The 25496-nt window shown below is 31.8% G+C and overlaps 1 protein-coding gene across 2 annotated transcripts in view; it reads right to left on the bottom strand.

The window, feature by feature from the left end:
• The window catches only part of LOC108778791 (glycogen synthase kinase-3 beta), a 53645-nt gene extending 38052 nt beyond the window's left edge, over positions 1-15593 (bottom strand). Inside the window, exons 1-2 of one of the 2 annotated variants that reach the window (XM_018546066.1) lie at positions 14364-15593; positions 13624-14102 (exon numbers count right to left, since the gene is read on the bottom strand). In XM_018546066.1, coding sequence (XP_018401568.1) covers positions 13624-13708 — 85 coding nt within the window. In that variant the 5' untranslated portion in view covers positions 13709-14102; positions 14364-15593. Of the gene's footprint in view, positions 1-13623; positions 14297-14363 lie in introns of those variants that run through there. The other variant, XM_018546067.1, reaches the window with a different exon arrangement.
• Positions 15594-25496: the final 9903 nt, after the last annotated feature.

Raw genomic sequence — 25496 nt, 5'->3', positions numbered from 1 at the left:
TCTGTGAAGCCGAAACGTTTGAGTTTTTACTAATGTATTATACAATTTTTGTTTTATGGATTAAATTGGATCTAATTATTGATTGTATAATTGATTGAATTATTAATTTCAACTTTTTATGCTCGTGTTGGTCGTATACTTAACGTTTTGTTTTTAAAAATTTAATAATTCTATTCATGTTAGTAAAATAATATAAATATTATTTTATATAAATATTAATAATATAAATATTGTTTTATGATATATTTATTATTTTATGAGTAGTAATTAAACCATCCATCGATTAATCAGAAGTCGAAGTCATTTTCAATCGAAAAATTGAGATTGAATGTAATTAATAATTCGATTAATTAATATTTCTTTGTAGTTATATTTTATAATTTTGTAATATCGTTACTTAAAATCATCCATTACTTCAATTACTTGCATAGCATTAAGTGGTTTATTTTAATAAATAATGTAAAAGTTACTCGATGTTCACTAAATTTAAAATAAGTATGTAGGAGGAAAGTTGGAGTCTTTTTCTCTGCATCCTTACATTACAAACTTTCAAGTCAATTCAAACCAATTTTAGATTAGGTTTCAAAGAGCTTTAACCTTCCCCCAACGCTCTATTCATTTCATTTCTTATCTTTAAGAAGTATTTAATGATATATATATCGTTAAAGTCCTTATTTTGCACAAAAAATATTCTTTAGTTAGGTATTCATAATTCGAATAAATAACAATGAGTGATGAATAAAGCTTCGAAATTATTCATATGTGTAAAAATTTTTAAAGGAAAAATATCTTCTAAAATATATATATTTACCAAAAAATTTCAATCAATAAATAGTGAAATCATGGAAGTCGTGTGCCCCTTGGCAAGGAGGGAGGGGGATGAAAGTTATTTCGTCTGGAAAGTTTAACGTTTCTGAACAGGGAAATTTGGAATTTTCGTTTGCTCACCCTTAATTCAAAAGATTTGTGAACAAACGATGAGCAAACGAATGCATGAAGAAAAAAATCGATTTTTTAATATTGGGGGGCTAGTTTGAAGTTGGCACCCCAAAACATAATTTTCGTATATCTTTTGAACTAAGGACGAGCAAACAAAAATTTCAACTGAGCATTCGTGTTCTTCTGGATACAATAGATTAATAATTATTGTTTCTGTTAAAAGGTACAATTTTTTTTTCATTTAAAAATCAGATTATAATAATTTTTCAAAATATATTGTTTATAACTTAACTACTTATTATTTTTATTACAAACAATTTTAAACAAAATATGACATTTTTTATTAAAAATTTAATTTATTAAGAACGAAATACCAAATTTCCACAAAGGTGGTTCGTTCAACTTTACTTCGATTCACAGTCAAGGTCAGTATCTTGAGATACTTGTTATCCGGAAGAAGTAACTGCATACATAGAGTGTCGATTGTACATTGCAAAGTCAAACACAACGATTGCTTTTTGGCTCGTACTGATGATATCGTAAATCAACTTATTCGCTAAGAATATACTAGCAATATACTAGTCGGCTAAGAATATACTGATGCATCTAATAGCAAACGCGTATCTCTTTCGAGGAGGCGGGACTATTTTAAACTTGAGTATACTATAGGTAATCTTTTTAAATTTTATGAAATCATATCATATGGAACTTCCATTAAAAATAATTAATTTTAAATTAGTCCAAAAGTTAACAAATATTATTGATAGTTTTCAGACAATCTCAAATAGATTTATGAATAACACAATTTTATTTTCATGGAGTATATATTCTGTTTCAGCTCTCTCTCTCTCTCAGCTTTTTAAATATATATATATATATATCAAAATATCGATATAAATATCTGCAAAACGGATCAGGTAAACGAATAATATGTAAAATATTTATATAGAATATTTATGGGAGATATATATATACAGCATAGAAAGTGTTCGATCGATGAAAATAACGCGAGAGATCGTGCTTTCGTCGAAGGATGAACCGATGGAGACAATAGCGGGCGTTCTCCGCAATCGTCTGTGAAGAACAATAGTGTCCTGTGGATGCGAAACACGAACGCACTATATACCGTGCAAACAACAGCGGATTTCTATTTGTGGCAGAACATTCATTTATTGATTCGACATATCGTAAGCTGCTGCATCTCTAATCGACAGAAAACCGAAATATAACAAAGTTATGACAATTTAAGTTAAGCTTAACTTTTGGGGCTCTGGATGCCAAGACAATTTTGGCACGTAAATGCACGAATTAATATTAACTGTCCTTTATTTTATAAAATACATTTATTTTAAGTATAGTTCCGAAAAGAATTACTAACCAATAGAAAACGGAAAATACAATAACTTATGCATATATATTTAGTTACATTAAATTAAATTCAATTATTTATCATATGAGAGAGAAAGTTTCTTTCAATAAAAAACATTATCACAAAAATAAGATATCGCAAGATATTATTATTATATATACATATACATAATTACATGTGTATATATATATATATATATAAATATAATATTCTATTCGCGATGTTAATATTGATGACAGACAGATATTTGATAAAGCCCAAATTTGATTTTAACTAAAATTAGATTATGTCACCTTATTAGTAGAAAGATAATAAATATACTGATTTAAATATTTATCAAAAATAAAATATTCGCTTTATGACTATTATAATTCCATTTCTACCAATAAACATGTTTGAAAATATATTATATAAAATACCTGCTTTCATCTTTTTTTTTTCATAAAGTATATAATTAACATGAAAAGTTATTCATTTATAACTTAAAAAAAAAAACAAATCAATCTTTATTTTAATCCTACCTTATATATATATATTTTTTTTTTTTTTAAAGAGATTTTATAAAATCAGGAAACGCGGTAGTGTCTCCGGCCATGTTCAAAAACTGAATATTCTTATAGAAAAAAATTCACTTTAAACATTTATCTTTAAAAATTTCACATTGAAGTAAAGTATGCTTCTGATTATACTATATATATATTACAATGTTTCTATTACTCTAGTAATACTTTGAATATCCAAACAGATTCACATAAATAAAAGATGCATTTACGTAGACCATAAAATTTCAATTGGATGACCAAGCCCTATACCAGCAAACTGCGTCTTGTTTTCCTCTCGGCTCTCAAGGCCGATCGCGAAATTATATTAAGGGAACCGACACGATGAGACATATCTCTCGTCGTTCATACTTTGTCAGAGACGAATTCTAACAATTCTAAGCAACTGTAACTCTAAAGCGAAATGTTCTCATTGTAATAAACAGATAATTAACAAAACAAATAAAAAAATTAAGTTCAATTATAATTGCAGAAACAATAATTTTCTTCAATTTCGCATGGCTTTAATTCTGGCTTTAGATAATATAATATTAAGATTTGTAATTATAAGATTCGCTATTAATTTAATTAATTCTTTTGTGCACTCAAACAGCTAATCGTAATATAAAAGAAATTAAAATGAAAATTAATTTCCTATATGTACATAGATTTAGTAAAAAAAAATCTATTAATTTAAATTTAGTCTTCTCTCTCTTCCTCTTTCTCTCCTCTTTGAATTTTTCTTCAAAAGTTAAAAAAATTTGAGACATATTCTTCTCTCATTATAATAAAATTGTCTATTCATTTCTCATTATCTAATCCGTAATAATGTATGCAGAATATTTATTGCTATATTATATCAATGCACCAACGGTGCCTCATTTATTTTTTATATTCTAATAAAAAATGTATTTTAAATTATTTAAACCAATCTTCTTTCAGTCTTATTACAATTTTTACTCTAATAGAACAATAATTTAAGTTTATCTTTAGACTGTAGAAAGCGCATTTGCTATATAGAAGATTACTTTATGGCTTTTGCTTCTTATATCATTCAGTGTAGATTTTTAAAAAGTTTTTTGTCTAAATTATATAAATTTTTTTTGCCCTATTAATAAGTAATCTTATCACACACACACACATTAATAATCTTAAAATTTAGAAAAATGTGAATTATTTAAGTAATACATTTACGTAAAAATTTAAACAATTAGATAACATATCTTTATATTATATAAACTTTTAAAAAATTTAAATTAAATTGAAGTATACTAAGAGAGCAAAAGAGATAGAAAAATCGATCTCTCAATGAGAGAAATACAATTTTAGTAGAAAGAATTACATAGGTAAATAATATGTACGTTGGCACGCAACCAAATGACTGACCATACTGTCATAATAAACGTCATAAACGCTATTTTCTTAGGAAATTAACTGATACATTAATTATTTCTATAAACTGTAAAGCAATAGATTAAAAATAAAGATTAAATTTACAAAAAAAAATATAAAAATAGTTCAAACTAATGTACAATTTAGATTTTCTGAAATATGAATTTAAAATAATTCGAAATAAAACAAATATAAATTTAAAAAGTAAGAAAAAAATAAAGAAAGCATAAATTGTTAAAAAAATTTTTTTAAATACTTTATGCAGAATAATAGAAAAAAATTGTGTAAACATAAGATAAATAAAAACAATTCTAAATCACAATATCTAAAATTATTTTTTTTATAATTTTAGTAAACGTACTAACACATCAGCAGTGAGTAAAAGAAAAACTGATACAGTCGAATGAATTCCAACAATGGACTGTTTGTATATCTACAAATGCGTTTGCACTTTTTTTTGAGATGCACAGCGAAAGTTTAAAAATATAACGCGTCAGCAGACGCAGCTTTATAGCGCGTTGTAATGAATCTATTTTTAAACATGAAAAGCAGGGATATTTACAACTATGACGCTGCTGTTAGAAAGGGTTAGTTCTTGTAAAAAAGGTATTAAAAAAAGTACATTGCCACGCGTTTCATTGTGTGAGATAACAATAGTACATTAATTCTAGTAGCTTTATATTAACAATAGTATATAAATTATATATAGGAAGAAAAATGGGTCCCATATGAACTGAAATCAAGAGACATTGAAAGGCGAAAAACCATCTGCGAAATTCTGTTTGCTAGGCACGAAAGAAAGGAGTTTTTGCATCGAATTGTGACTGGCGGTGAAAAGTGGATCTATTTTAATAAACCCAAACGCCGAAAAACCATTTGCAATCCAGGCCAACCATCGACATCGACGTCAACACGCAATATTCATGGGAAGATGGCCATGCTCTGTATTTGGTGGGTGTACTGTACCATGAGCTGTTGAAATCTGATCAAACAGTCACAGGGGATCCCTACCGAGAACAAATTATCCGTTTGAGCCGAGTATTGCACGAAAAACGACCAGAATATGAAACGAGACAGCATAAAGTGATCTTGCTTCATGACAATGCTCGACCTCACGTCATAAAACTCGTTAAGGAAACGTTAGGAGCACTTCGCTGGGAAGTGCTACCCCATGCGGCTTATTCACCAGACTGTGCCCCTTCCGACTACCACTTGTTTCGGTCGATGGCACATGCACTTGCAGAGGAACACTTCAACTCTTATGAAAGCGTCGAAAAATAGATCTCTAACTGGAAAGCCTCTAAATATGAGTCTCGTTCTTTCGCCGTGAGATCCGCTTATTACCAGAAAGATGGAAAAAAGTCATATCTAACGATGGCCAATACTTTGATTGATGTATGTTTTTATTTTGTTTCTTAAATAAAGTCATACTTTTTGCATAAAAACGCACGGAACTTCCTGACACACCTAATATAGAAGAAGAAGAAGATACACAATTTTTGTCCCTTGCAGTTTTGCTGTCAAGTTGATAGCATTTGAGAAAAAAATTATTAAAGATCAATATTCGGCTATCTTTAAAAATTAATATCTCGTTAACCATTGCGAAATTTGCAAAGTGGTAGAGGACTTTTCGACTCAGTTTAGTCTGCTCTATCTACATAAAAGAAAGCGATATTGGAAGAACCTTGCGAGACATCCTCTGTATATAATATCTATTAAAATCAGTGAAGTTTATAAACCGTATAAGTCAAATTATTTTTATTCGTGCATCTGACAATGTATTGTTATTGATAATAACAAATTAAAATTTTAACAAAAAAATTTACTTCATATAATTTTTTATGACTTATAATTCATGTTTTTTTTAAATAGAAAAACAATACTTTATTCTCCTAATATTTTCAAATATTAGTTTTAAATTAAAATAGTAAAAATAGTCATTAAAAAATTCATAGCAGTAATGATGCAATAATAATCTTATTAAATAAAATGTAGAGAGTCAATAAATAAAAACGCAAAAAAGTTCATCGTGGTAATACACAGTAGTTGTCTTACTAAAAATTCGTTGGAGTAAGTAAAAATTGCAAAAGAAGTAAAGAGCAAGTGATTTCAACGATGTCAGATAACGTAAACAAATTAGAAAATAAATATATATAAATCAGAATTTTCTAATTAAATCTACTAGAATTCTGACTGATATATAATTATTCTAATAAAAAAAGTAAAAATTATAGTAGATTTTACTAAAAATGTTGTATCAATCAGAATTTCAGTTATTTCAATTATTAATTAAAATTTTAATAAATGTAATCAGAAAATTCTAATTCGTCCATTTTCAACCAGAAATTTTTTTCCGTGTAGAAGTTGTATGTATTCTTGATCGTATACATATTTTCAAACTATTCTCCGAAACAACTCAAATTCCGAAAAGAATAAATGTGTCATTCATAAAATCGTAGGGCCGTTACACCTTGAGGTTTGCTAACTCTCTCTCTCTCTCTCTCTCTCTCTCTCTCTCTCTCTCTCATTTGTACTATATATTGTACTCGAATTTAACACGGTGACCTTGAGTGATCGATATCGAGAGCAGCCGCCGAGAGTATCTCTGCAAACGGCCAACATTATTAACCTGGAGACTTCTACACTTTAAATAATATGAAAGTCACAATAAAATTAGGAGATATGTACAATTAAATAATTTAAATATTCATCAGTAATACAAATACATATAATTTAATAGCAATAAGTTAATAATCGCGTTAGTTTCTTTTGTGTTGTATTAATTCCACAATCATGTTTCAATTAATATCAAAAAGTTTCTTTGAAGTAATACTTATTCACTCTTTAAATTTTTAGAATACTGGATTGTAGTAACGTTATTTCAAGATTAAACAGTCGCCGTTTTAGCATCATCACCAAGTTGGGTGATCCTGCGATCGGGCCATTCAAAGAATTGATCGGAGCAGTAAAGGTTAAGAGAAATCGGGATGCATATGAAATACGCTTCTTTTTAGACCGCTATCTGCGGAATGAGTCTGATTCGGGTCAGAATAGCCCGCTCTGCCACCGCCACGAGGATAATCGATCCTCCGTGCAATCGAGTCTCCGCGCTCCGCCTGGCAACCGCGTCAATACGCAATTACTTGGTCGACCATCAGCCCCGATTATTTATACATCGGATCGGTCGGTACTGTTGTCCATTTGTTATCGAGATAAGTCACGAACGAGGAAGATTCGAGAGACAAAATTTGTTATCTCTTATCGTAAAATCGAAAAAACAAACTTGATCAAGAAGCATTTAGTTGTTATTTGAAGTTATAGCTTTTAAACATTAAGAAAAATTTTTTATATTCCATTTTGAATATATCAAAATGTTGTTCTTGGATTTTTTTTATGTATCTTTCTAGTAAGCTATTAAAAATAAAGCTATGTTCCAGGATTGTGACTTTATTGATCTAGATGAACTTCGTGACAAAAACGTATGCAAATTATGAAATCAATTGTACAATTTACTGTTTGATGCAATTTTAAATTTAAATACATAATTCGTTTTTTTTTTTTTTTCAAACAGTTACTGATTGTAATATTATACAATAAATAGAGAAAAATAAACGAGGATGTTACAATTTTAATTATTTTGACAAGTTTAAATAAAATTAATATAAAAGAAATATAATAATTGAATAGAACATTCTTGCTCTCTAAAATTTTTAAAATCTAATTTTAGAAAATAATTGAGCCAAAGTTGAAAAAGAGTGGTTAAATTGTCAATTTCTAAAAGTGAGATTCACTCTTTAGTGCTAGATTCTACTCTGAAATTTTTAGAAAGATGGACGATAAAATGTTTTTGAAAGAACATGAATATGTAAGTCAGATTAAAAATGCGTGAATAGGAAAAGCGTGACATTTTCGCGTATAATGGATATGTGATGACAAGTTTACAAAAGACGTAAATTGGTGCTCAATCAAATATCTTAGGTATTTTTATTTGTAAAGTATGTGTACCGTCATGTTCGTCATGCGTGTTTTAGCATGACATATAATTGAATAAATCGGAAGAAATGGGATGACATAGAGTTGATTGTCATACATAAATGCGATTTCGATAATTGCGACGTTAAACGACAGCAATCATTTTCACATAATCATAATATTCTATAATAAAATATTTAATTATCCGATAACTTTTTCAGATATATTTCACGGATAATATTTTATAACAGATTACTGCGAATGCTTTGAATAAAAGTGCCAAAACCGAATAATAATACGATATCATATAAAAATCGGGTCGATTAATGTACTAGGCTGAAAGCTCGTTGAAACACGCGTATCGTCTTTCTCTTTCTCTCGCGAATAGTTTAATATCGTAGAAGCACATTGACCTAGATCTCGAACACGTGAATCGGTAACGTGATCGACCCTCTTTATAACGCAAATATTCTCGAGGGAATTTACAGTCCTTCAAAAATCGATCGGAGATGTAATAAAAAAATGTATAGATATGTATATACCTATAATGCAAGCATATGTAAGTATCTCTTATTCGGCAATATTATTTTTTAACAGAGACTGTTTTCCAGTCGTAAAGCTGTCATTTAACACCGTTGAGATACATGTGTAATTTTTAATAATAAATTAATAGAGAAAATAAAAAAAATATATATAAATCCTTTTTCATCTATGTGTGTAATAATATTCTTAGTTATGACATCATATTAACTGTATGTAAAAATAAATCACAAATTATATTATTAAAAATAATCAAAAATAGCTAAAAAAATCATTTTTAAATGTCGTTATTATTAAAGGAATCCGCGAAATAGTTTCTGCAAATATTAGCCTTACTAATGTTATTTCAAAATATCTTATCCGATACAGGAACACATATTCTACGATCAAATTGTATTTTTAATCGCATCGGAAGGTTATGGACGTACGCAGGTCGCGTGCGCCAAAGATAGCGGTGCGATTGCATTACTTGTGTCACTATTTTTGACAGGAGCACGCTCTCATCGCTGACAACACGGAAGCTCTAAAAGTTATCTTAATTTAACATTATCGTTATAGAAACTCGATCTTTGATCTTTACAAAGTAAAATATGTTTTGCCCGGTAATTTTCCCTTTATCTTTGCTCATTATTATCATGATATTATCATAGAAATCGATTATTAAAACATCAGAATATTTTATACCCGATTTAAAAATTGAAATTCTTTTCAGGAAGTATTACTTTGTTCTATAAATTTATAAGATTAAAATAACAATTGCTAATATAATATATGCATTACAGAGTTTTCGTTTAATTTAGATATTGTCAGTCAATTTCTTTAATTATATATATTAAGAAGTAAAGCTTTCGATCGATCACCAAACACCTGAGAGTTGAATACTTTTATTAAACTTATTAAAGCCGTGTTTACGAAAGTCAAAGTAAAAGTCTGAATCATCATTATTGTCGGCTATTTACACCTACTATCGCCTACTACCGCGATCATTCGATGTCGGGCAGCAGGCAGTATCTTACAGATACTCCATCGGAATGGTAAATTATATTACGACCTTGGGGAAGACGTAGGCCACTAGCGTCTTAAATGTGTAATGATACACTATTCCTTGCATGAAGTACATTACCTAAAGCGCAAAGAATAAGATAATATTAAAAGAGTTACTTATAATTAATAGAATAATAAAGAAATTCTCGTTCTACTAAAACACATAAAGGCTGAACAACAATTTTTAGTCAATGTAATGCATAATCAATTTATATAATAAAATATATAAAAGATTTAAAAATACTCTCTCTTTTATGAAAAATTATTAAAAGAATGTATAAAGTATCCCCTTTTTTTCCGTGTACTTTGTTTATAGAAACTTTAAAAACTCAGATCCATGCTTCTTTTACAAAATTATAAAAATCCCACGATTATGATCGTAACTTTTGATGTTTATAAATAAGATACGAAAATTATGTTAAAGATATTAGCTTTATTCTGTCGAACTGCATAATTTAACTCCATATATAGTTCGGTATATCGATTAAAAATTATGCAAGCGTTATGCAAGTTCAAGGCGGTAACGGTTTATCTTGCGCACAGTCCGGCCGGCGCATGTGGATTGCATGGCGAGATACGTGATTTATCCTGTGCCGTTATATAAATTGCCTTACCAATGAACAAGTACGCAACACGGAGAAATGTTTATTAAACACAGGTGCAATTAGGCTTCTAGGTTATCTGTAGCAATCAAATAATGAAGTTGAACTTGTTTTCGCAGACATGAATCATTAAACTTTCAATGCTACGAACAAACTTAAGTATTATCAATCAAAATGTTGTCTCTTATCCAAATAATGATCACATTAACATCCTCTGCATACTAATCATCTCATATTTACTTATTTATTCATTGACTATTATTTATCAAAGGAAGTTCAAGTTAATATTAATTAATTTACTTTAATAAACATGTAATATTAATGTTGTATTAATATATACTAATATTTAAAGAACAGGTATATATAAACAATTTTTATTATAATATTTTAATATTTTATGTTATTTCTAAATTTTCTTTTGTTTCATTATTTTGTAGTCTTAATTCTTTCACTAATATGAATATTAGTAATAATATAAGTGTAATATGATCAGTAATAATATAAGTGTAATATATGACAGTTTTTTTTAAAAAAGATATTATTATTATAAAGTTCTTTAACAGAATTAATCGCATTAGCTCGCATAATCGCCTTTTATTTCTTGTAATTGAATACATACTGCATGTAATGTAGTAGATCAATGTGCGTTAATACATACGTAAATCAAATGCTCGCCAAAAATGTCATGCATATATAATAAGATTTTCGCGCGTATATAACGCTGTCATGGTCATTGAATTGCGTCGAGACGATTATGATCATGAGCGATGAAAATAATTACCGCGTAAATAAATGCACGTAGATTTAATCAGTTGCAAGATAATATTTAATAAAATTTTTCCCGGTACTAATTATAATATCATTCACCTGAAATTTTCGTAATAACATTTTTTTTGTGTTCCTATATTAATTATGTTTTATCACGTGCTGCATAAAAATTTTTTATTATATCATTAAATTGCTTATATTAATAAAAATTATTTTCTCAATTTTTTTGGTTAATAATAAAAGTTAATACAACATTTAAATGTAACTTTCATGAGGCAATGAGTTGTCAAATTCACGCCGCGCATCAGACTGTATTTGGATTATCAAAGGACAAATTAACGTGATAATTAACAGGAAAATATGCTGAATAGGCAATCACATATTAAAATACTACTGTTCATCTACTGTGTCCTTGAAGGTACAATGCACTTAAAAATCGTTTTTACAACAATTTTTTTATATTTTCACGTTTTTATACTATGTGTCTATATGTCGCTATTTTACTAATTTTAAATTCAATTTATTGTAACAGTTTACACTGAAAATATTCATTTATTTAGTGTGTAAAATGTGTATAATAGCATAAAGTAGAAAAAGAGAGAAAATCATCGAATATTAATCCTCCTCTATAAATTAGTTGATACGAAATACATTTCAGAGTTAAAAAATGTATTCTGTATTAATATTGTGAGTGATAGCAAAATTAAAATGACTAGATATTACTAGATATGCAATTATTGTTTTAAGATACCATTAAGATTCTATGTTCTTTTAAAGTATAATAAAATATAAAAATAGGCTTAAATTATTTTAAGAGAAACACTCTATAATAATATGGTATAAAAAAGATAACAATATATTTAAGTTCTATATAATTTTGGATAATGTTGCATTTTGTGTGTGTGTCACTCAACCTGCTTTATCGCAAGAGCGTAGAAATCAGGTGAATGAAGGAGAAATGCGAAGGGGTGCAAGATCGACTCCACCCTCATATCTCATGACACTCCCATCGAGGTTATCAGAAAGCATGCGACGCAAATCGCCAAGATCGACAATCGTGAGAAGAGAATCTTAGGGTCAGCATATGAAAAAGGCAATTGCTTCTATTTTCCCACCCACCTTCTCTTAAACCTGCCACCTTGTCACCTGACACCTCTTCACTCCCTCGAGAGCATCCGGATACACGCACGCATACGCGTAGCTGTGCATCCCACAGATGAACCGATAAGGAAAAAAAAAGAGGGGGAACGGAAAGAAGGAAGAGAGGAAGAGAGAAAAAGAAATCAGAGAAAAAAGTGGAAGAAATGAAAGATCAGAAATAACGGGGAATGAATAAGCACGCAAGAAAATAAAAGAGGGACAAAGATGGACGATTTGTTTCTTTCAACTGCACTTTCTTACACTCTGTATATTTTATCTCAAATTAATTACGCTATTTCACACTTTCTTATAAACGGACTGTATCAGACTACATATTGAAGATTGAAGATTACGGATTAAAAATTAGAATTTAATCAATCAGAATAAAGCAAAATAAAATCATCCGATTGATAGAATTTTTATCATTAATTCGCGCAAGTTTTAATGCCTAATTTGCAAGTCAATTGCATATGTTGAAGTAAGTTAATTATAAAATTATAAAAGTAAGCAAATTTATTAGAATATTTATAATTTAATTGGTCAACGTCATCTAGTAATTACGTTTATAATTTTCATTTTGTTCCAAGCTACAGAATCAACTTTCTGATACGACTTTAAGTTCTTTGAAATTTAAAAGATATATGTAACCGTAATAGGAAAAAGAGAAAAATAATATATAGACAAAGAATAAATTTGAAATGAACAAAGCCAGCAGTCCAAGAGAAGCAGATTACTCATCTTTTTAGTTATACTTTATTACATTCAAAGAGCAATCATAAGCATGTGCATATTTAAATTAAAACTGGGTGAAAAAAAAAAGGTAATACAATTTAAAAAGCAATTTTATATCTAAAATCATACAATGAAGAAAGAGAAAGAAGAGGAAGAAAAGAAATATCGCAGAAAAAAAACGAATAAGAAAACGAAAGAGAGACAAAGATGGACGATAAGTCTGCTCCTTTCAACCGCACCTTCTTACACTCTCTACACCCCCGTCAAAATTAACTGCACTTACTCACTATTTCACACTTTGCACTTTCCTACACTTTCATGTGTAAATCAAAATAGGTACGCACACAATTGTCACAAGAGGAGAGAAAGGAGAAAAATGAATAAAAGAATGGACAAAATTCAGCAGTCGAAGAAGCAATCCGTCTATCCTTTTCAAGCGCAATTTATGACATTGAAACGTGTACTCGATATAGGAGCGTAAGAGAGCGGATGAGAGTAAAGGCGATACAACTGAAAGAACCTCGAAAACTATAACAGTTGAAAAAGAAAGGAAATCGCAGCAGGCGGGAGAGGTTATGGTACTTACTGCTGATCTTCATACCGCCGAGGGGCGGATTCGCGGGCGGCTTGTTACCCTCGGCGAAGGAGGTGGTTCTCGGTCGTCCGCTCATTCTGAAGCCTTCTCGACCGCCTCCACCTCCGCCTCCACACCTACACCGTGGCTTGAAAAGGTTGCGTTCCCGCTACCTCTTTCTCTCCCGCTACTCCTGCTGCGTCTACTAGGTTAGGTTGGCCGGTACCTCTCCGGCGATTCTCCTCCTCCTCCTCCGCCACCGTCTGAAGTTAGCCCCGGTAGTCGCCGTTGATGTCGTTTCCCTCGTCGTCAACACCACCTCGCACATCAATAACAGTCGCACCACACGCGATTATCACATCGCACGAGAGTGCGCGCTCACGCGCGCACTTTCTCTCCTCTCTCTCGCTCTCCTTTTATCTTCACCTTTTCACACCGTTTTCACCGTTTTCCGCCGTTTTCCGCTTCACGTAATGTTAAACGACGTTCGCCTGCTAGTCGCCGGATGGAAAGGAAAGAGAGAGAGAGAGAGAGAGAGAGAAAGAGAGAGAGAGTGTGTGTGTGTGTGTGTGTGTGACAAGGAGTAAGGTAAACGTGGAGGGCAGGAAGAGATGGCGATAAGCAGACCGCAGACGACACTTACTTTTCACGGATGACTTTTACCCTTCCTGCAAAGGTTGACGAGTGTCGTTGGGAAAGGGGGGGGGGGGGGGGGGGGAGGAGGAGGAGGAGGAGAGAAGAGGAGGGCCCACCTTCGTACACACGACGTCGTCGTACAGGCGACACCACCCTCTTTTTATTCTTTTTTTTTTCGGCAACACACTGACGCGCACTCTCTCGGCGACGACGGCCTAGCTTCCTTCTCGCGCTGCTGTCACGGTGATGCGGCAGCGGCGGCCGCGCGGCGAGCAGCTCCAAAGCGCGGTACCGTCAGCCAATGAACGGCGGCGGGGGAGGGGGAGGAGTGACGCTGCGGAGCGCCGCTGGCGAGAACGTCGAGGGGTGCGTGCCAACGTCGTGGCGGCGGCGGCGGCGGTGGTGGTGGTGGTGGTGGTGGTGGTGGCGGCGGCAGACCGACGTTTTCGGGACGGCTTGTACTCCTCGGTTCCTATAAAACGCGGCTGCTTCCTCGCGATCCCGCGCCTCGGCTCTCTCCGTCGTTGTTGATCGCCGACGTATTACGTTGCGGCGCGCCACCGCGCGGTATGCTCCGCCGACGACGCGCGGCGTGAATCCTTACTTCCCCACGATCAACGTCGCCGCCGTTGATCTATCTTTGCTCCACACACTCGCTACTCCGCGACGTTTTCCCTCTCTCTGTCTCTCACTCACTCGTGTGTCGCGCCTCGTTCTGTCTTTCTCCTCTCGCTCGCGCGCACGCTCTCTCTCTCTCTCTCTCTCTTCCTCTCTTTGTCCCTCGCACTATCCTCTTCTTCGTCTCGTCACTTGCTCCGATTCTTGCGTTACTCCACTCCACTCTGCTCCTCGTCACTAAATGTCTGACAGATTTCCGTACTGCTATATTTCGCCGCGCGCGGTGCGAGTCGGGTAGTAGAAAATTACAGAGCGAGAAGAACGACTACTGCGCTCTTCTGGACAGGAGGGTCGTCGTCGCCGTCGCCGTCGCCGCCGTTCCTCGCCGTCGTTCAACGCCCGTGTTCAATCGGATCGGTACTGACCCTCTTTCTTTCTTTCTTTCTTTCTCACTTCCTCTATCCTTTTCTCACTATCGCTGGGTGTCGTGCTGGGCACCGGACAGGCCGACGCAGGGCAGTTCCTCGCAGCAGCTTCCTCAGTATGTCGCGACGACGCGATGGACGCGCTGGTAAATATCGAACGCGGAAAAAAAAAAAAGGAATCGCGCGTCCGCGGGTCACACGGCGGCGGTAATGTCGAACGATATACACGGCGATCAGCGACGACCTCTCTACCTCGTCGTCGTCGAGCAGCAGCACGGCAACACCACACCGACCATTGGATTTTTCGATACCTCCTCCTCAGACATTGACCCGTTCGGGCGAGATCGGGCCAGTCGAGCGACGACGAACGTTCCCGAACGTGACGTCAGCGATACCCCGCCCTGCCCCTTGTCGAGGGAGCCGCGAGCGGCGTTCTATCGAGTATCGATGGTGGCGCTGTAATCGCGGTTTTCAACGCCTCGCTCTCGCGATTTTCCATCATTCGCGTTGTGGCGCGCAGTTCGAATCCAGGTCGAATATTAAGAAACAGCTATTGTAGAGAGCGGGACGTAACGAGAGGTAGAGTCTGCCGTATAGAACACAACTTAACTTTAATTTCCGATAAAGATTAACTTGGTTTAACTTACTGTTTATCTTTTTCTAATTTTTATAACTAGAAAAAGACAAAAGAGTAAATTGAATCGATGAGATTAAAGTTAATCTGCATTGGTGGAAATGAGCATTAGACTTTCAGGACAATTAATAAGATTATTTTTGATTTGCTTACGATGTCCATTAATTCCAACGTCATACGCGAAAGCTTGTGCGTTGCTTACGTTTACAACTTAAGTCTATCTTAATGTGTGTTACGACAATTCTGTGCGCAGACTCGTAACTGTGACTCGTAGTCGTGACGTAAGATAAGAAACAATGATTTTTTAAATATACAGTGGCGTGCAAAAGATTCTTGCCAGTAACATATTTTCTTAATTTATAAAAAAGAGACTAATAAAATTATTATTATTATTATTACAATAGGTGTTAGTACAAGATTTCGTTACCTACATCTTGTACTATAACGCCCGATAATGATTAACATTTTATCAGGTTTCTTTTTTTATAAATTAAAATACAAAATGTTATAGGCCGGTAACTTTTGCATTTTAATTTATAAATTAGAGCTACTGCTTACAAATTAGAGCTAGATATTCGAATATTTTATAATATAGAAGTTTGATCGCTAAACTGTAAACTTATTGGACGACAATTAATGTCTTCAATTGTATTCTAAAAGAAAAAGGAAACAATTGTTTTACTTGTTTCTTTTATCTACGGAAAATATTTACTTTCTTTACTTGATGAAACGCATAGCTTTCGTGAAAGAAAAGATGATATTATTTACCGATACTTTCCTTGCAACTACCAGATTTTGCTCTCTATAGATTTGTTATGTTATATACTCCAGACTCCTTTCACTTAAAACAACATACGTTTACTTGAGCATTAGAATGAAAATAGAAGAAAAATAGTGGAAATAAATTGAGAAATAAATAGACGAAAAATATTGAGAAATGTACGACTTTCTTTCTAGAAAATTATAATTTAGCATATATGTTGAATAATTTTTTAAATAAACATATGCTTTATTGTATTAAGTAATTTATTTTATCATATTATGTATAATTTTCGACAAATACTCAGGAATTAAAGTTTCTACTGCTCGTAGACAACGAAATTTTTGCCGCTCCCATTCAACTTTGTAACAACGTCGGCGAGTATATTAAAGCATGCGACATGAACAAACGTCTATAGTAATCAATGGTAAATTTTTTCAACCATTTGCGGTTTGGCAAAAAATAATTACTTTGTAAAACTTTTTTTCAAAAAATGTCGCCCCCTCCTAAACTTGCCGCCCCTAGACATAGCCTAGGTTTTAGTTTCTAGTGCTAATATAGCACTGAAGCCATCATATATACTACTCTAATCTGAGTAAAAGTGAGATATCTGAATTGATAAAAAATGCCTAATACATATATTTTATCAAATAGCACAATAAAACGTATTGAGGATTTCGCGGTTTAATTTGTTTCTTATAGATTTTAATTAAACATACGTGCACGAGTACGCACTATTAGTTCTGCCGATGAAACACTATTAAAGATATATTGTAGTTTTATATACTTATGTTAGTTTTATAAGTTTGAAATTTATTGATTTATGAGATGCTCCGATTTCCCTTAATTTATATAAATTAATAAGATCTCTAATTAAATTTATAAAATTATTACTAGAACGTATTATAAATAAAGTAAAAGTATTTTCGGGAATTTAATTGTTTTTTCTTGAAATCATACTTTTTTATTAAAGAATATAAACCTTCAATCTCTATTCAATCTTATATTCTCGTGTTTGAAATATTGAATTATGACAATGATACGAATATACCTATATGTGTTACGAGAATATTTATAATATACAGTCAGATGATAAAATGTTTTTCTTCTCTACCGATGGTAAAAAAATGTATTACTCCACAGAGATGTAAACGTATTTATCGACGATTAGTTATTCTACGTTTTATACGTCATTCCCTCCACTGATACGTACAGATCGTGATATTTATTCGCGGCACACAAATTCAACGACTCAACCTGTCGGTACAGTACCCTTAATTTTGCTGGTAACGCAGAGACCCGAAATTAGCTCGTATTCGTGGCCGATGGTGCACTAGCTCCGTCTGGTGTGATGGTGGCGAACGACCGCGACGCCCCTTCTCCCTCCATTACTACCCCGACGCTCCGTTCCGTCGTCGGCGCGCCGGTGGCAAAGCGCGGGTTACGGTTTAAGTTGCATTTTAGATGCGAACGAACGCGCATCTCTTTTGGACTCACGGTTACGCGGATAACGTTTCGTGAACATCGGGGCGCGCGTTACGAGCTAAGTGCGACACGAGTCATTTGTGAACGATTCTGCGACGCGGATCGTCACGCAGGATATTGACCGGTGAGTTTCAAATATTTTTCTCGCCCGTGTGTGTTTGATGTTTTATATCTCGAATTCGGCGCGACTCCCAAACTTTTGCGCTGAGAAACCGCGTACGTGCGTTTCCGTGTATACGAGAGGACACTTGCTCCTTTCAATTGCTATTCCATGCGAATTAAATTGTAATAAAATGGCAGTGCCTCAAGCTCTTGTTAACTTTTTTCCGTATTGGTGATTAAATTAAGTATGTAGGCAACACAAAGTATTCAAAATCGGGGTATAAGATATCTTTGGTGGTCTCAAAGATGTCTTATGTCTTAATTTTAGACTTTGTGTTGGCACAGTTATATATACAGTTTTTAATTTTAAATACATATACATTTCCAGCACTTTCTTCAATTATATAGATTCTTCCTCGGATTCTTTAACGCCCGTTTCTACTAATATTTAGTAGTTTAAGTTTAATCGCGAGTTCAACTAAACTCTTTGTTTTTCTAGTTCCGAGAAAAAGATAAAGAGAGTAAGTAGAACCAGGGGTTAAAGTTCATCTACATTGAAATAGGTACTATAACTGATTGGAAGCAGTTGAAAAATAAGTTATAGTCTTTAGCCATTTTTGAGAGAAACATATTTCAAACATAGTTCTATCATGGGGATGTAGGATAAAATGACTTTTTGTTTTGTTGACACACGTCTGTTTTTTGATAACTGCTTTCCGATTGGTTTTGTTATGCTTGATGCACTCTCGACATATAGGTACCTAACAACATTCTGCGCACACATACACATACATAAGTCCAAAAATTGTCAGTCGCTAAATTTTTTTTTGCAAATTTTTCTAAATTTTTATATGCTGCAAATTCGATATGACGTTATTTTAACGGTTATTCTACTTTGGTTTATCTCAATTTATGCAATTATTATTTTAATAGCTATATTATCACAATGTGTTATTTTGACATACACACGGAAAACATTTTCTCTTAAAATTTACCTTGAAAATAGCAGTTGTCATACAATACAATATTTAAAAAAATATTTACCGTGCACTTCAATAAAAAATTAATCAAACTTATTTTATATTTTATATTGTTATAGTTTTATTAGCGAATGAGAAAAATATACATAACATTCTTCGAAATACAATGTTGTCCCGTGTAATTCTCTCCGTGTACCCATAATTGTAATATTTACTTTTTAATACATGTGTCTTTTAGTGTCGAGGTAAACATCAAACGAATATTGCAGTATGAAATAAAATAACGAGTAACATTTTATTTTAATGACGGTATGAAAGTAAAATACAGTTCAATTACACATTTTTGTTATGAGAGAAAATGGTTTCTCCGGGAAGTCTTATCATTTTCTCTTATAACTTGGAGAATAACTCGTTCACGACATTTTCGTGAAGGAAAGATCGGCTCGACAATGGTCGAGGAATCCGCAATTGAAAAGAAATATATCTTTTATATCGTGGTTGATACGGAACACCTTTGTATATTTGACAGGGAAGGAGCGTAAAAGTCTTTGAAGGTAGAAAGAAGAAAGAGTGTTCGAAAAATGTTAAAAGTACCTACGATTGAAACGAACAAATATTCTGAGCGCTTTCTGTGAATATTTCAGTTCTTTATCATTTTTGTTTTGTACCATCACTTTTGTTGTATAGTTTTAGAGAGTGACATTTTCTACGATTACCGGTGAAATTCGTGATATTTTGCATTTGGCATGTTTGTTTCTGAACTTGTGTGTAGTGGTTGAATATTTCAAGTATTCATCAGTTGAAAGCAATAAAAGTGACGTGTTACATTCGAAATGTTATTCTCACTGAAATAATATAATTTTCGATTTTATTTAAATTTTTGTCAAACTTTATTGTATTATTATTTGTCTTTCAAGATTACAAGAATTTGAAATTTATAATAAATCTGCTATTGATGCGCTCGATTTCTACCGCAATCTCTAACAGAAATTTAATAAATTAAATTATTCTGTGGCATAACTAAATAACAAATATCGAATAATGACATAAAAGGAAGCAATAATATATGTTGGCAATTTTCAAATGTGAAACGAGAGATGTGCAATTGTGTTTTGATACTAAAATAGTTAAGAGAAATATTGTTTTCATTTCTCAATATTATACAGTTATTTAAATAATTTTCTTATGCGCGGGAGATATTTTTTTAAAAAGAGTAACGCTAATGAAATTAATGAATTAAAGAATCATTTCTTGCAAAAATACATTTTTCTAAAATCATTTTTTTGAAACTCATAAATAATATGCTAATAAATTAATTCTTTCGTGTTGGTTAATAGATTGTTTTATACAAATATTAAGAGAGCAAATAATAGGAAATATTTCGCGAGTAAACCACAATACGCGTATACCGTCGGAAATAAACTTCTGCGCGCCCTCAAAATTGAGCATTAAAAATCCACGGGTTATCAAGCCACTACAGCGGCATTATATCTTTGTCAGATCTCGTCAGTGTGAATTAGTCTCATCCTTTCGGTGCCGCAAGCCGGCCAAGTTTCAACGTGGAAAGATCGTCTTGCCCGTGCTTCTTCCGTTCCTGCCGAGAATTCCGACACTCTCGGAAGGCTGGATGCGGGGCGCGTTCTACTATTCTTTTTTATTTTATTTTTGACTAAAAAATAATGAAAGAGAACCCATGCCGCGCTCCGTAAAGCTTTAACCTTAAATACGTATGACGTGAAAGAAGCCGGGATGCTATGATTCTTTGCGTGTCGCGACGCAAATATAATCGCATTCATTGCTATTGAAAGGGCGAAGAATTCGCATATGGTGCAACGACCTGTCGCGGTTTCTTTCCAGGTATATCAAGATACGTATACACCTTCAGCGCAAGATTATGTATGGATTATCGGGTTGGTTCTCACGTATTATTCAAATGTGATTTGAATAATAAGGAGAAAAGGAAAATTTATTCTTTAGCCTCCTCATTCCTCTGCAGTGCTTTATTAATATTAAATGTATCATAATGAATTTTCGATACTATAACATATTATCGAACATAATCTCATTACGTGGAATCCCACAAAACTAAATTCAAGTCTTCTATGTAAATATATGATGATAGCGATCAGATTTCCATGATAGCCGTTGCATAATGGATATTGATACATTATAGTGTCAGTATAACGAGCAAGCTCAAAATAAGCTGATACATTTTAAATAATACAAATATCTTCTGAAAATACTTTCTTGGTTATTTGAACATTTTGTTTCCCTTCAAAAAAATTGTTACGTCTTTTCATATTTTAAGACAAAATGTTTTCCACGATCGAAATGATGAAATTGTATACGTGATTTTTATTTATATGATATTTTAACTTTTATTTTTATTTCTGCTTTTTATCGTAATATATTTTTGTAATGATAAACACTATTTGATACTTTTTACAAGAAAAATATGAAATTTAGGTACCTATTATTTGTGTATATTATCGATTTCGTTTAACATAAACCAATTTTATGTTTTTTTAGAAATATTTTTTGTAATTTCGTAAAAAAAAATAAAAATATACTTATTACGCGTTTTATTATAAATAACAAAATTTAAAAAAATTTTCTTAATTTGATAACAGGAGATTAATAAAATACAATACAGTTGGGATGACTGAATAACAAATCTTGATCAATTTTTTTTTATTAAACATATCAAATAAAATGTTTAATGTTATTACAAAAAAAAATTACAAGGAAAGAGAAAAAATGAAAATAGAAATAGAGAAATCTAGAGAATCAATTAGATTTATAAAAATTTTCTAAATTACTTTAACGACACGAGTTACTTTGTCACTAAAAGAGACGCAAATAAGAATCTTAAAAATTATTCATAGATTTTGTTAATTTGATCTGTTGATTTGAATATCTTTCAAATCTCAAAGAGAGTATCGCAGTTAGGCTGCGCGAGTAGCATAGTAATCTGTTTCGAATGTGATCGTCGAACTAATTTCGTCTCTGAATTCCCACTCAATTTCTGATCAGTCGCGCGCTCAAAAGCGCAACGCTGAGCGCGTAGAGGCTGCGTGCAAATTAAACGACTGCGTGATTCTCGGCCTCTCGAATATATTAGTTAATACCATTGCGCCGGCATTCGGTGGAAGCGCTGTGAATATCGGATGAATCCAGAGCGCTACTGAGACTCGACGATGATAACAGAAATGTATTATTCGGCTACTAACCTGAAATTTTATATAAGAAATATTATTACCATTGGTTATTATTTTACTATATTATTTTCGTCTTTTTTTCATTGTTTTAATATATCTCTGCTTAATCGTTTCAAAAAGTTTTTGGAGATTTAAGAATAATAACCTTATATACTTTTGATGTTTTCAAACTTAATTAAATTATTTTATTCTTTTTTTTATTTCATCCAGATTGTTTTAGAAATTGAAAATGTTTGATGTTTGTTTCATTCAAGTTATACCTAACGTTTTTCACTTTTTCTTGTTTGTAACACGGAATTGTTACTTAAAAAAGACTAACATGATAAAAAAAGATAATAAGAATGTAAAAATAAGAATCTATATATTGTAATCTAAATACTGTTTTTGAAATTCGAAATTCTGACATTTAAAAAGAAAAACCAACTTGATGTTTTTTAGAGAATCTGTCACTATAAAACTATCTCTCTCGTCGTAAATTATATAACACCCTATACAAGAGGAAAAAAGGGGAGATATTTATCTCGATCGTTCGTCGATTATTCCGGTTGGGGATTCTGGCACACGTTGATGTTAGCTTAAATAAGCTTAAAATACATACTTATCATATTTAGATGCTGCACAAGGACGCGTGAGATAATCCTAAACGATGCACAAGAATATATGTCACTAATCAGCGTCACACATAATGCGTACGATAGAGCTGGGTATATATGGTATAATAGTACGTTAGCCATATACGCTACGTTGCCAATATTATCCCGTCACCCCTTCCGTGTACGAGGTCCCCTTTTGTATTCCTCGCACATGCTTTCTCACGGAGCTTGATGCGACTGCAGTCGATATGCATTTTGAAGTTTATTTCGTGATCCTTTTTTTCGAATTTATGCGTGCACGTGTTTTTTGTCAGTCGCTATAACAGATGGTTCGATTTTCAATGACATTATTTAAATGTATTTCTTAAAAGTTATAACAATAGCATAGATAATTTCATATAATAATAATACTTTACATATACTATACAAATAACATACAATACAAATTGATAGTGAGTAGCGAATATTAAAATATGTTTAAGCAACATTACAAATATGTTAAAGAAAAGTATAAAGTAATTATAATTTAAAGAATTTAATTAAAAATTACAATAGTTTTATCTTAAGAGTTAATAATTATTAAATTAATAGATATTTTTTCTATAATTTAATACTTGAAAACTATCATATCGATAAGCTTAAGAAAATTAAAACATCCGCTTTTTATAAAATTGTTTATATAATACAACGAGATATGTCCTATTTGATTTAATAAAAACATTTTACTAAATATTACCGTTATACTGAAACGATATTATGGCACAATGAGTACGTTGATTTATTCTGCCGATTCTGCCATATATATTTGCATATGATATATGGCATATTTTCTTCATCCACTTCACACACACACACACACACATATACGTTCAATTGAAATCGTCGACTAGTAATCTACTTCAATTAAAATGTATTTCTGAATGTTATCACAACATTCTTTTGTAGTTTATTTAAAATCAATTATTTATCTCAATCCCCTATCTCGTTAAATAATTACCTTATTTTATTAAGTAATATCGCGATACCATTAACGATTAAATCGTATCAATCGCGATGACACAACAAAAGAATTGTTTTTTAAATACAAGAGAAAGATAATTTTCTGTGATTTTTAAAATACAATTTTAAATACAATTCTAATTTTCGAAATGCAATTGTGTCACAATTTCGCGATTTTCTTTAAAAAATTAATTTAACGTATTTAATTATGCTACAGCTATGTCTAACAAAATCACAGTCATAATCGTGAAAGCTTTATTTAAAATTAAATATGCATATGTACTATTGATTATTAAAGAAATAATTTATTGCAAAGATTAAAGTTTATAAGATTTTGATAAGATATTAAGTTTTCTACATTACACAAAAATTGTAAATTAATTTTTTAAATAATAATAATTGCTGTTAATAATTAAAACATTAATTATTAATTTATATACTTCAATAAACTTCAATTGTTTAGAAGTATTTTCTAAAAGCGTTTGCTAGATATAAATTTGATATCTCTAAACTAAAAATTCCAAATTATGAAATCAATATATAATAATAAATGTTAAAGTAAGAACTTCTTTAAATTTTTGCAAAAATCTATAGTAGAAATTATACAGATTATTGAGAAGTTCAATAGACATTAAAATTGACAGGTTACTGAGAAATTCAATATTGAAATTGACGCATACAATATGCGGATATAATTTCTGTAATACGTTCGTAGGCTACCTCTTAATGGCTTTAATATATCTACATGCAGTATAATAAATCCAATATTTAATCACCGAAATTAATCTTAATGTTATGAGAGAGAATAATTCAATTTGAAGATTGAAAGTTCTAATAAAATCTTTATTTAATTTCAAATATTATATACATTCACAAATGTATCACATATAATGGTTAAAGCGAATTAAATTATTATATTTTGAAGTAATTTTTAGTAACATTTTTTTAAATATTATGATAATGTAAGTATATCAAAATGTCATTATTATTGTTATTAATCATTGTTCCCAATAAGAGTGAATGTTAGTGTTGCTATTATTTTAAAATTCCGCTAAAATTGTATGGAATACTATATAATAAAATGCAAGAATTAGGGTAAACCCGGTATATACGCCGCACCTATCGAAAACTTAATTTATCAATTATTATTTACTATGTTTAAAGTAAATTAATTATATAAATAGAATCTTTGTATCATCTACTACTATAAAAAAAATATTAGAAATCTAAAATAATTTATTTTCCATATTAAAAAGTAACTTTTTCAAACCCCTGCATTTTTGCCATTTATCCCATAGGGGGGGGATAATATGGCCACTCATATATAATTCATAAGAAAATCACAAATAATCTATAAATAAGATGTAAAATGACGACGTAACTTGCATTGTTTATTAATATATGACAATTTTTATTGTTCAGAATGAAAAATGGA

This window comes from Cyphomyrmex costatus, unplaced genomic scaffold (assembly GCF_001594065.2).
Source record: "Cyphomyrmex costatus isolate MS0001 unplaced genomic scaffold, Ccosl1.0 scaffold51, whole genome shotgun sequence".
Taxonomy (NCBI): domain Eukaryota; kingdom Metazoa; phylum Arthropoda; class Insecta; order Hymenoptera; family Formicidae; genus Cyphomyrmex; species Cyphomyrmex costatus.
This window is presented reverse-complemented; position numbering and strand designations above follow the sequence as displayed.